This window comes from Salminus brasiliensis, chromosome 14 (assembly GCF_030463535.1).
Source record: "Salminus brasiliensis chromosome 14, fSalBra1.hap2, whole genome shotgun sequence".
In the NCBI taxonomy this organism is placed as follows: domain Eukaryota; kingdom Metazoa; phylum Chordata; class Actinopteri; order Characiformes; family Bryconidae; genus Salminus; species Salminus brasiliensis.
The window spans coordinates 33,830,729-33,844,252 of NC_132891.1; the positions used below are offsets into that span (position 1 = coordinate 33,830,729).

Here is a 13,524-nt window from a genome sequence, read left to right on the forward strand (position 1 = left end):
CAGAACTCCTGCCAACAAATGATGGCTCTTGAGGATGGATCAGACTGATCGATCCAGTGAGTCGACTGAAATTAACGCTAGCATAGCGTGTCAAGCTAAGGCTGGATAATCCAGTAGGGTTCCTGAAACTTCACTGAGCAAAATCCAAACAGGAGTTCGTAAACTGGTGCGTAAGCTTGGTTCTGAACCAAAAATTGATTGGCAACAGGTTTCTGAGCTATTAGCACACCATTAGCTCAGAAAGCTCATGTTAATGCTAATGCTAAAAAGACCTGCAACTAGCACCTTTCAGGGCAATAAGCCAACTGTAGCCAGTCCCTTTGATGAACCGGCTAGCACACATGGACATTGGCATCAATCAAATGCACTTTATCCACTGTGACTAGGGGGCGCTGTACCGTTTTTAACTGGCCCACAAAAGAGCTTAGCTCCCACCTTCCACCTAATGCTAAATGGATCATAATAAATCCCGCCTCTTTTCTAAGATTTTCCTCAAACTGAGGGTGGAGATACTTAGATAGGGGGCATCATAATTGTAATGTGACCCCCTGTGATGTAGGATGGGGAGCCAAATCTGAACCATGTGTTGAAGTCAATGTTCCCAGACATGGGAAGCACTTTTAAAACAAGACAGGGTATGGAGCCCCGCCCACATGAATAAAAGACACAGGCACAATATCCTAAGTCCTGTATACAGCTAAGTAAGGCATGAGAATGAGATAATTAAGTTGTGGCCATGACTTAACATCTTGTTCCCACGCCTTACTAAGTCATGGCCACAACTTATTTATCTCATTCCCATTCCTTGCGCCTTAAGTCGTGGCCATGACTTAGTTGTATTTATGTGGGAAGTCACAAGCAGGGCTGGATAACAGGGTTGTCTTATTTTTTTAATAGTTAGTGGGTAGTGCAGAAGCTCTGAAGCCCAATTTAAGAATCACAATTTTCTCATTTTTTTTCATCTAATTTTTTTATTTCTATGGAGGAGAAAGAAAAGAGACACACCAATAATGCAGGGACTTTATTTAATCTGTGGACAATATTCAGAAATGTATAATATTTATCTTTAAAATTGATATAAAGATTCATTGTTGAATAAATGTATCTTTTTAATTACATCCAAAGGAAGTTGGAAATTTAAACAAATTATATTTTTGAGCAAAAACGATGGATTTGCTTCCCTTGGAGGCACAAAACATATGGGGCTTATTCTGCATGTCTGGATTTTTTAATTTAATTTATTTCAAGTTACTTCCTAAACATACAGCATGGCTAAAACATAGACGTGTATTTCTGCTTAAGGGCAACACAGTGGGATCTTTTGACTGTTCGGATGTCTTCTCATTAAATTTGTGTTTTAAAAAAGTAATGAACACCAATGGTTTAATCAGGGAAGCAGGGAACATTCCCAACATACTTTCATATGAGCACAGTTCCTCACACAGATCAGTTTTACAATGACAGCAAATCGAATAAACACAATAACGGGGCATCCCAGAGTGCATGTGTGGAACGGCTTTTGGTCATTCTCCCTGAGAGGGTTTGGGGATCCCTGAATTCTGTGATATGTTCAGTAAACGCTTCTTTTCGACCAGTGGCTTATTTGTGTTAAATGTTTATGTTGAACTCGAAGGCAAATCTTGTGCGGCCCAGTTTACACTTCTTATGGATCGTATCATATTATTTTTTTTTTACAAACAGACCTTTTTCATTCTTACAGGAGTTCGTTTTAACACCTTGCTCTAAGTTTCCTTGTGGTATTTAGAGAAAATTGCTTGAACAGTTGAATAGTGAGTGATTCTGCGTTGGTTTATGGAGGTTCATCAAGGGTTGCTCTCTGGGTCTGGGGGATGGTATGCAGAAGAGTGCAGGCGTGCTGTTTTAAAGGATTTCATTCGAGGCCTAAAAAACAAAAGCAAAAACAGGTAGGTTCATTATATTATATGCATATTTTCACCGGTACTCTGCCAGACCTGGCCCTCCACTACCCTGCTGCCTGCTGCTCACACTGATTCATCACCGCCTCACTGCATGTGAGCTGTGCATGTGATCGTTTACTTGCATGGACTTTTACATTTCACTCACATTCTCATCACTTATGGCTTGAAGGCACATCTGACACAGCTCCTAATTCACTAATTCACTGTTGTGCTATCCTGTGTGGGACAGAGGTTTCGAGCCTTGGTTCCTCTCAAGGTTTCTTCCTCTCGATCTGAGGGAGTTTTTCCTGGCCACTGGCTTCCTCAAAAGAGGCTCAGACCCGGATCCCTCTAGAGCTGCTTTGTGACAACATTCATTGTAAAAAGTGCTATACTGTCAAAAAAAACTTGTATCTCCTAAATGTCAACTTTACATAAATAGATCTAATTTCAAGTGATATTTGAGGACTTCTATTGGTCATTTGTTATAAAATTCATGACAGAACATGAAGAACTACTGTCTAAATATTGTGTTTTTGCACAACAGCAAGGTGTTTTCCTGTAGAACCTTTTAAAAATGGTTCTATAAAGGGTCCAAATAGCCATAGAGGTTTCACTACTCAAGTCATAGAACCCTTTAATCTCTGTTTGGTAAGGTTACTGATGTACAACATATCTGTAAAGCGTTGCCGATGTGAATCTGGCAGCTGTTCTTTACATTGTGTCCAGATGTCATGGTGAACGGACCAATAGCAATGCTCCAAAATGACTTGAGCTAAAATCTTTTTACATTGACTTCCATTGAAAGTTAAGCAGGTGTTTTGCTTCTCCTGTTGTTTAGCATGACACCGACCAGACACACACACTTATATTTTACATATAAAAACTAATTGCAAGCATTTATGCACAGAACCTCTCTCTAGATCAAAATCGTGCAGGTGTGTCCAACCTTTTGACAGCTGCTGTGTGACCCGGTAATTTCGGCACTGTGTAGGCTTTCCACCTATAGTCTAACATAAAGGTACTCGTCAATAGAAACCTCCGGAGCCTTGATGGAAAAACAGATAGACCAATACTATGCATCTTTTCATATCACATGACATGACCTGGTTTATTGCTCCTTTCACGAAGGCACTTAACCCTGTTTGCGTGAATGTAGATGTGATCAGATACAGTGGTGCACAAAAGCTCTGTTTATTGAGCCTTTTCCTTGTATTTGAGGCCAAATTGTTCAGTGTTTAAAGTGGCTCTGTATTGTTGGCTTTGTTGTTGTGTTGCTGTATCCCATACGTACCGTTTGCTAATCCACACTTCTCTTCCCTCGATAGAGAACTGGAAAAGAAGAGAGACGGCTCACTGTAAACCGAGGTATTCAGTCTTTATTATCACCATCCACACTTATTGAGTTGTTATTTGCCTTGAATAATCAGCTTAAAATATATTCGCAGCTTAATAAATCACATTAAATAGGACCGAATTCACATAAAAAATTGTCCTGTTATTTTAATTGGTTTCAGAAATGATAAATTTAGCTTTGCTTATGTATTTAAATGAGTATTAGCATGTCGTTAAGCTCATTGTTCAGACACTTACCCATTCCAACATCACTGCCAGAGCAAAACACTGCAAAATAGTGAGAGAAAAAACCACAAATGTACCTTTAACTCAAACCAAAACAATAATGGCATTGACCCCTTAAAAAGCCTATCGACCGCCAGTGGCCAGAAAGTGTCATTATAAACTTCTATTAGCAGTGAACAGCCCCACCAGTTAATACAGAGGTCCCCGTAGTTACTGAGTAATACACCTTAGTGTGTAATAAGCCTTGGAGTGTTCGGAGGTTTAAGAAATGGTAATAGGAGACTTTAAAACTTTAAGTAGTAAGAAAATGATGAATTTCATACCAGAGTACATCCTGCTGGAACAGAACTGGACCACGGCTCCATTCTGGTCGACCGGTGCAACCACCACCGAGTAAACGGTGCCGCAGGTGACCTCAGAGATGTCACAGGTGTTCTCACCAGGTTGCTGGGGGCTGCAAGTGTGACTGGTGCCCCTGCCTGTGACCTGGACTGTGTAGTTACTGAGGGGGCCACTGGACCTCCATTGCACACGCAAGGTGTTATTGGAGCGCTTGAAGAGACGGATCCCTGAAGGACAGCACTCACCTGGACACAGAAAGAGGGGACCATCATTATTTGCTTTTAAAAAAGGACACAGCACAGACTGCATGGTAGTCCTTCAAGACCATCGTATCTACAGCATGCACTGCAGCTCAATAAGGACTCACCCCATTAATACATTACATTTTTATTGCTAAATTGTTTAATTTGAAATTTATATAAAAGTAGAAATGTAAGCAATTTAAACTTTAGTGTAAATAATTGGATTATCTTAATTTACTATATATATATATATATATATATATATATATATATATATATAATATTAATTGTAATTTAGAAATAATAGTATTTTAGATTGTTTTCTATTTTTACAAAGTTGTCTATACTGCTTAATATATTTATTTATTTGTTTGTTAATATTATTATTATTATTATTATTATTACTGATTTTGTAGTTATTATTGGTGTTCTGTATCCTACTACTACAAATAATACAAATAAAAATTATTACAAAAAATACAAATTATTACTATCACTATCATTAGTTTCATTATTTATAGCAGTAGTAGAAGTACTACTACTGGTAGTAGTAGTAGTAGTAGTAGTAGTCGTATTGTTAGTAGTAGAGTAGTAGCAGCAGTATTGATAGCAGTAGTAGTAATAGTGGTAGTAGAAATAGTATTAGTATTAATAATAGAAGAGCTACTAGTAGTTCTTAGTATTAGTATTAGTATTAGTATTAATAGCTATGGTAGTAATAATAGTAATAATAGTGGTAGTAGTATTAGTGGCAGTAGTACTATTGGTGGTAGTAGTAGAAGTAGTAGCAGTCGTATTAAGTAGTAATAGTAGTATAATATCATAACTGACTGGTGGAGAAGCCGTGGTAAGTGCACTCCGCCTTGTGTCCAGTAGGACTGATTGCCTCCAGTGCGACAGTGTAGTTTGTTCCGCAGGTGATGCAGCCCATCAGACACGTGGACTGTATGGTGTGGCACTGGGCGGAACCCCGCGGAGAGGTCAGAGAAGCTATGAAGGACTGAGCTCCCCGAGCTGCTGACCAGCTGATGTTGCTCATGGCCTGGGTCATCTGAACCACAATCAGGCTGTCTGGACAGCACGGCGCTGCAGGAGGACAAAAGAAACAGCAGAGCCAGATTCACAGTGCATAGCTGAGACAGACTCCTGACTGACTGTTGACACCTCAGTGGTTGAGTTGTGCAGAAAATTAGAAAAATCAGTAGAATTTCCCTTTAATGACCAATGCGTGGACACTGTTACCAAGGATACATTACCCGTCTCGAAGGGCACGCTGTAACTGGGCATGCTGAGTCCAGCTGTGGTGGAGGCGATGGCAGTGATCCTGTAGGAGGTGCCACAGGGCACTCCTGTCACAGCACAGGACATACCATCTGTCTGACAGGTGAGGGTTCGACCCACTGAGCTGATCACGCTGACCGAGTAGTTAGCAGCGGAGTTATCAGATGTCCAGGTGATGTTAATGGAGCTGGAGTTACTCTGAGTTACCTGAACGTTCTCTGGCATACAGGGAGCTGAGAGAGAGAGAGAGAGAAAGAGAGAGAGAGAGAGAGAGAGTACATATGACTGTATAAATGGGACATATGATTACATATAGGTATTTACATTCACATAATACTATGTATGTAGGGGACATATATATTACTTTTATATATATATATATTATTTGTTTTTATATAATAATATATATATATATATATATATATATATATAATAGCACATGTCCCATATGTACAGTATTATGTATATTATTTATATATATACTTACACATAATACTGTATATAGGGGCATACATACTATTATATACACCTACTTACTATACATACAGTGTACATAATACTTTATATATGGGGCATATATACTATTATATATATATATATATATACATAATACTGTATATAAGTGGAATATATACATCTACTTACATACACATAATACTGCATATATGGGACATATGGTACTTAGAGATGTATATTATGCATATGTATGCCCCCATGTCCTGACAAGGTACGAGCATGTCCGTATACTACCTGTTAGGTATGTCTGTGGGCTACAGGTTCTGTTGCATCCACGTGGGTCGTTACAGGCAGACACCTGCAGGCTGTATCTGGTGTTGCAGGTAAGGTCAGACAGCACACACACAGGCGCAGTGTCGTTACACACCAGCGTCCCATCAGCATCCACCGCCCGAGTCTCATATACATCGGCCCCCCGTTCCACCATCCACGAGATCATCACTGACTCCCATGACAGACTGGACACTGACATGTTCCCTGGACAGCACGGTACTGGAATGGGATAGACAAGAAAATGAGGTGTGTGGCAAATGGATTTTCCACTCTGAGGCAGTGTCCATTGCAATAACATATATATTATGTTAATAATAATAATAATATATATATATATATATATATATATATATATATATATATATATATATATATATATAATATTTTTATTTGTTTTTATATACAATATTTTTTATTTTACATAACCATGTTACTCAACACACTTGTTAGTACACTGAGAAGGTGAGGACTGACACATGCCTCCTCCGACACATGAGCAACCAACACGTTCAGAGGAAAGCGCCGGGTACCCAGCTCTGATGCATCTGCTAGCAAATGTGCCTGTGCCAGCATGCATCACACTTGCTGGGGGGGGGCAGAAGTATGCTGTTTAGGACAGCCCAATGATAACTGGTGATATCAGTGAATTAGCACAGTAATTAATGTGCTCAGGTGAGACAATGTGTGTGTCCTTACAGGTGGTCTGGTTTAGGACGGGTCCAGGAAGGCTGGATCCGGCCTGGTTGTTGGCAAACACGCTCATGAGGTAGGAGTATCCGCAGTGGCAGTGGAAGTTACAGGACGTTCCTGTGGAGTTACACGTCTCCTCTGTACCATCGTCACGTTTGATGAAGGCCGTGTAGTAATCCACGTAGGACACTGAACTCCAGATGACCGAACAGTTACCGGACGGCATTTCGTCCACGCGCAGGGGCTCTGGAGGACACGGGACTGGAAGAGAAGAGCGACAGAGAGAGATCCTTAGGTGTTGGTAAGTGTTGGTATGTGTTTATATATTTGTGGACACCCTTTCTAACGAATGCATTCAGCTACTTTAAGTTGCACCCATTGCTAACACAGATGTGCAAATGCACACACACACACACATACACACGCATACACACATACACACAGCTTGTCTAGTCCCTGTAGAAAGTACTGCCAAAAGAATAGGAGCAGGTAAACAATAGCCTATCGGCACCATGCTGCCTGATGCCAGGCGTGGGCTAGAGGGGCGTAAAGCCCCCCAGCATTGAGTGGAGCAGTGGAGGGACTGTGTTCTCTGGAATGATGGATGGAGCTCCATCCAGTACTTTATACTGGATGTAAGATGATGAGGTGGGGTGGTGATCATCCAACACCCTGACCTCACTAGTGTTGCTACATGCAATCAAATCTTCACAGCAATGCTCTGAAATCAAGCATAATTAATTAGTTTATCCTGCTTTTGTTGGAGTAACTGTCTGGTCTGATTGTGGAGGAGCATTGCTGTGAGGATTTGATTGCATTCAGCAATCAGATTATTTTGGAGATACAGGGTTTTTGCGTGACATGGTCTGAATATGGTAATGTGAGATAATAGTCTGTGTGTGTGATTGTGTGACAGAATCACTCACATGTGATGAACTGTTGTGAATCTGACGGCAGGCTGGGTCCGGCCTGGTTGACGGCAGTGACAGAGATGGTGTGGGCCTGTCCGCAGCTCAGCGGGGTCAGCGAGCAGGAGTTGGAGCTGGATGAACAGTTTAGGCCAGACAAGCTGACCACTGTATACTGAGCCGCCCCCTGCACAGCAGCCCACGATATGGAGACAGCGGTCACATCACTGAGCCTCTGTATCATGATGGACTGTGGAGTGGCCGGGCCTGTGGACACACACACAGACACACACAGGTTCAATATGCTCCAGGCTCCAGTACTGTTACTGTCTGAGTTGCTAGAACTGCTGTGCTTCTCTCACGTGTGATCTGGCAGACGGTGAAGTCGTCCCCGGGGACGCTCTCTGGACTCCAGGCGTTTCCTTTGATGCAGTAGTTGGTTCCGGCCTCCAGCTCGCTGATGGTGACACTGGTGTTGGTGGTGTTGAGGCGGCTCTGGAGGTACGAGCCCTCACGGATGATGCTGAGGCTGTAGAGCACGGCGTGCGGCACTGGAGCCCACTGCACCTCAATGCTGCTGTTAGAGGGGGAGCTGCTGGTCAGTTGAGGAGCAGCCAGCACTGACCAACACACAGGCACAGGGGAAAAAGAGGAAAAGAGAGAGGGAGAGGTCACAAGACATGACTTGATGGCAGTAGATGGGCCTACAGCAATGGTTGCTAGGCGATAGGTTTGGGAAGATCTTGGCTTTAACCTTTGTGGTGGAAGGACACATGCTGAGTGTTGTACGGCAAAATAGTCCCTTCAGATTTTCCACTATTTTACCATCATCAGCTTCACATATACAACTCAGAAGGCACGTCCGGCCATCAGCAGCCGGAGCCTGAGAGAGCACAATTGGCCTTACTCTCTCGGGGTGAGTAGATATCTCTCTCTCTGCCCGTATCACTTCAGTGTGATTCGTCTGCTAGCCAGTGCACCAGAGCTGGGTGATGTTGCATCTGCAGCAGTTCAAAAAGAGGCGTGTGTGTATACTCTTGGGGTTTTTTACTGTAGCAATGTGTGGTTTGGGACACAGCCAGCCACTTCAGCTCTCATTAAATGGCCTGCTGCCACTCCGCCTGCCGTCTCCAGCCACGAAGGGCTGTAAAACTGCTCTACCAGAAGCTAATAAAGGCTACAAACACACCTGATTCAATTCATCGAGCTCAGCAGTGAGCACCAGGCGTGGTACGAAAACACCAACCTGTTCTAGGTTGCGGCCCTAAAGGTCTGGAATCGCTTATCCCCGACCCTGAACTATTTTCACCGCTATGTGCTTGAATGCCATGGGTGTAAACAATATTCAACCCTATTGTGAGCGATATGATTTCATAGGTCACTCCATGCGCTGATTCGAGATGACCTATTGTGTGATCTGAGATCATCGCTTCCTCCTGGCAGCCTTCTGAGACCCAGCGACCCGCTGTTAATAAGGTGACGAAACCGTAGCCGTGTTCTCTCCGCTCTATCCCCTCAGGAACGCAGCCATGTTCGTGCGGTTCAGCTCCTCTTATTGTGTGTGAGGTCGGATAGTGTTACCTGGGGATGCGTTCTGGCCCCCTGCGGGTGAACCCATTACGACAGCCATGTGAAGAAGAAAAAAAAGCCCCTGAGGTCAAATATGAGCCATATCCTGATCCTTCCCTGCTTTTAACTCAGTGAGGATATCAGGTGACCCACCAGTCCTAGGGGCTAGAGAATGGCCAACAGTGTGTCCCCATGAATGGGCCATTTCTTTGGTCGTGGGGTCAGTGAGGGGGGCATTTTTGGTGTGTGGACAGAGCAGGAAGGATCATCACAGGAGTAATCTCAAAATGACTTGCTTATGTGGCTTCTGACACTGTATGACACACTGCTAGCTATACAAACGATGATGTGGTGTTCTTCTCAAAGGCTACAGTTATCGCTATTTTTAAATATCAGAAAAACTACGAATTTAGACATACTAATGAGGCAGGTCTATGAACTACATAGCTTTTTCCATAACTATGAAGTTGTGGAGATGTGGGTTTCTAACTGCTTGTTAGCGTGTTATCACTCAGTGAGGTAAAAGTATGTAGCACTGTGTTCCTCATTCAAAAATATGTAAGAAATGGGCTCGATCCAACCTGAAGCAAGTGTGTGATGATTCAGTCATTCAGTTTTCACAATTTCTAGTGCTAATTTGCTACATTAGCCTTGTAGCTCAACTGCAAAAAAGGCAAATCCAACGACATTTGGGATCGTTGTGCCACTTTTACCACAAAAACCTCAGCTAATACTACATTTGCAGTTATTAATAATTATTGTGAAATGTGTTTCCATTTGCTTGTTAGCAAGTGTTAGCACTCATTGAGGTAAAATTGCGTAGCATGGTGTTGCGACTACACACTTTTGTACCTCTTTCGAAATCGTATGCCTTAAAAAATCTGTAAGAAATTGACTTGATGCAACCTAAAGCGAGCGTGTGATGATTAGAATTACAATTTATACAATTGCTAGTGCTAGTTAGCTAGCTAGATTAGCCTTGTAGCGCCTAGACAAAACTAAAGAGGCTAATCTGACTACATTTGGGATAGCTGTGTAACCAAACATAAAAACCGTAGCTAATACTACATTTGTACTTATTAATAATTATTGTGAAGTTTGTTTCTAATTGCTTGTTAGCGACTTTTGAACATCTTTCGAGATCGTATGCCTTAAAAATATTCAAGAAATTGACCTGAAGCGAGCGTATAATGATTAAGACATTCAGTTTTCACAGTTTGTAGTGCTAGTTAGCCACATTAGCATTGTAGCTCAACTGCAAAGAAGGCAAATCTGACTATTTTGTAGTTTACTTTTATCACAAAGAATTTAGCTAAGATTACATTTATAGGTTTTGAGAACTTGGTTTCTGACGGCTCGTTAGCAAGTGTTAGCAAGTGTTAGCAAGTGTTAGCGCTCAGTGAGGTAAAAGTACATAGCACAGTGTTACTCTTGAATAAAGTCTACACACTTTTGTACCCATTTCCAAATTTTATATATATATATATATATATATGTATATATTTCTGTAAGAAAAGCGAGCGTGTGATGATTAGACATACAGTTTACACAATTGCTAATGCTAGTTAGCCAGCAGTTAATCCCCTAACAATGGCCGTCCCCAGTTACGAGATTACAGAGTTTAGCTATATTTAAATATTGTTTTCAAAGGTGATTTTCTTGCAAGAATAAAGTTTAAGGCGAGATCTTACTTTTTTTAACACAAAAGCCTTAGCTAATACTACATCTGTAGTTACTGAGAGCTTGGTTTCTAACCGCTTGTTAGCGCGTGTTAGCGCTCACTGAGGTAAAAGTACGTAGCACTGTGTTCCTCTCGAGTAAAGTCTGTTGTTTTGTACCTGTTTATAAAAATAAGTATTTTATTTCACTAAAAGTGGGATAAATTGACCTGTGCAACTTGAAGCAAGAGTGTGATGGTGTAGACTATTATAGACTATTGCACTGTTGCGATTTAGCTACGTTAGCCTTGTAGCTTCACTGCAGAACTAATGATAGCTGTGTAACCTTTAACACAAAAGCCTTAGCTAATACTACATCTATAATAACTGACCGCTTGTTAGCGCGTGCTAGTGAGGTAAAAGTACGTAGCACTGTGTTCCTCTCGAGTAAAGTCTGTTGTTTTGTACCTGTTTATAAAAATAAGTATTTTATTTCACTAAAAGTGGGATAAATTGACCTGTGCAACTTGAAGCAAGAGTGTGATGGTGTAGACTATTATAGACTATTGCACTGTTGCGATTTAGCTACGTTAGCCTTGTAGCTTCACTGCAGAACTAATGATAGCTGTGTAACCTTTAACACAAAAGCCTTAGCTAATACTACATCTATAATAACTGACCGCTTGTTAGCGCGTGCTAGTGAGGTAAAAGTACGTAGCACGGTGTTCCTCTTCTGTCTGTTGTTTTGTAGCTGTTTATAAAAATAACTATGTTGCAACTTGAAGCAACAGTGTGATGGTGTAGACATACGGTTACACAATTTCTATTGCTACATTAGCCACTGCAGAACTAAAGAGGCTACATTTGGGATCGCTGTGCAACTTTTATCACAAAGATTTGAAGTTATCTCTAGATTTGTAGTTATTGAGAAGTCGGTTTCTAACCACTCATTGAGGGGACGGTGGTCTTTGAAGTGTGGACGGAACAGGAAGGTACCTGTCTTTGCCTGGACAAAGTCGGACGGCTGGCTCCTGCCGGCACTGTTGACGGACATGACGCTGAGTGTGTAGTCGGTGTAGGGCTCCAGGCCCACGACAGTTCCAGGAGAGCTTGGCACGGAGGTCTCGGAGAAGAAGGAGCCATCACTGGTCTCGGCCCGGAGAATGTAGGAGGAAGCACCTGGGACCTCTGCAAACTCCACCGTCATGTTCTGGCTCTGTTTGGAGGAGGCCGACTTGATGGTTGGGATGTCAGGAGCTGAATATGGACCACGTGAAGACGTTGATTACAGTCAACAGTGCAAAAATGCTGGTGTTTAAGAGATGAAGACTGATTCCTACATAGTGCATGCTTAGCAGTGACTGTTACTAAATACGGGAATGACCTAAATATGGAAATGACCTCTGTTCTGAATGGCTAGACCTTGTTAAAAAAGCAGTCCAAGCTAAAACCTGGAACAATCTGTGACGTTTTGCCTGAAATCCAAAAATAAACTAACCGCTTATCTAACCTGCAGTAGCAACACCACTTACCACAACATGTCTGGGTGGGTGGACGGGTTAACTCCTGTAGGCTATAGGTATATCTCATGTTTGTGACATCACAACCATGACACCTATAATAAACCTTAACAATGTTCTCAGGGTACGCCAAACATCTTTAATTGCCATAAAGTTAGTAAAAAAAAAACGTAATTAGCAGGACGTACCAGTAGATCCATCCACCCTAGCCTGAGCCAGAGCGGTCATGGCGCCGTCCAGAGCTTCCACCTGAAAGGTATAGGCGATGTTGGGCGAGAGGGAGTTGATGGAGCCCATCACGGTGTTCTGGCTGAAGCTGCTGAAGACGAGTGGCTCTGGAGAGTTGCGGGGGAACGCGGTGACCCTGTAGGAGGACGAACCAGAGTAGCTGCTCCAGCGGAGCACGGCGCTTTTCGAGGTGACCGTGTAGATGCTGATGGTTAGAGGGCTTCCTAAAGAGATGACCACAGGAAAGGACAGGAAAGAGGGAGCTTAACTGGACCAGAAGACTTCAATTGATAAATGAATAATCTATATTATTATAATATATATATATATATATATATATATATATATATATATATATATTTGTGGTTATATATATTTTACTGTGGTTATATATATATATATATATATATTTTTTTTTTTTTTACTGTAACTGTATTTGTTGATTTTCCCCCCAACTCAGATACAGGGTTTTCACATTTTAAGAACATAGAGGAAACATCTATATCAGTAAACCAGCAAACTGAAGTTTTTGACCTTAAAAAAATGCTCTCACACAGATGTCATTTTGTCCCAGAGATATTACCTTGTACAGCATTCTGTGAAGACAAGAGAACAAACACAGTGTATTTGAGAACTTTGAGGACATCCAGCTTCACATCTAACTGTATTCATTTCAATGTAATTGTTGCCCTACACATTTAGCACTCAGTCAATCTCCACCATATTCATCAAGCTGAGCTTACCTGTAAAACCACTCCAAGTAAAAACACCCACAACTTCATCCCACCAAGGTCCAT

General features: G+C 41.8%; 1 protein-coding gene across 1 annotated transcript; it reads right to left on the minus strand.

Moving 5' to 3' along the window:
- Nucleotides 1–1,195: 1,195 nt before the first annotated feature.
- LOC140577285 (fibronectin type III domain-containing protein 7) lies at nucleotides 1,196–13,524 on the minus strand. The gene is made up of 14 exons (XM_072697186.1): nucleotides 13,471–13,524; nucleotides 13,311–13,323; nucleotides 12,688–12,951; nucleotides 11,976–12,236; nucleotides 8,115–8,372; nucleotides 7,771–8,019; nucleotides 6,851–7,105; nucleotides 6,116–6,373; nucleotides 5,341–5,598; nucleotides 4,916–5,170; nucleotides 3,824–4,087; nucleotides 3,513–3,542; nucleotides 3,214–3,251; nucleotides 1,196–1,902 (listed from the first exon to the last, which is right to left on the minus strand). The coding sequence occupies exons 1-13, from the start codon at nucleotides 13,522–13,524 to the stop codon at nucleotides 3,220–3,222; spliced, it is 2,451 nt and encodes an 816-aa protein (XP_072553287.1). The 3' UTR covers nucleotides 1,196–1,902; nucleotides 3,214–3,219.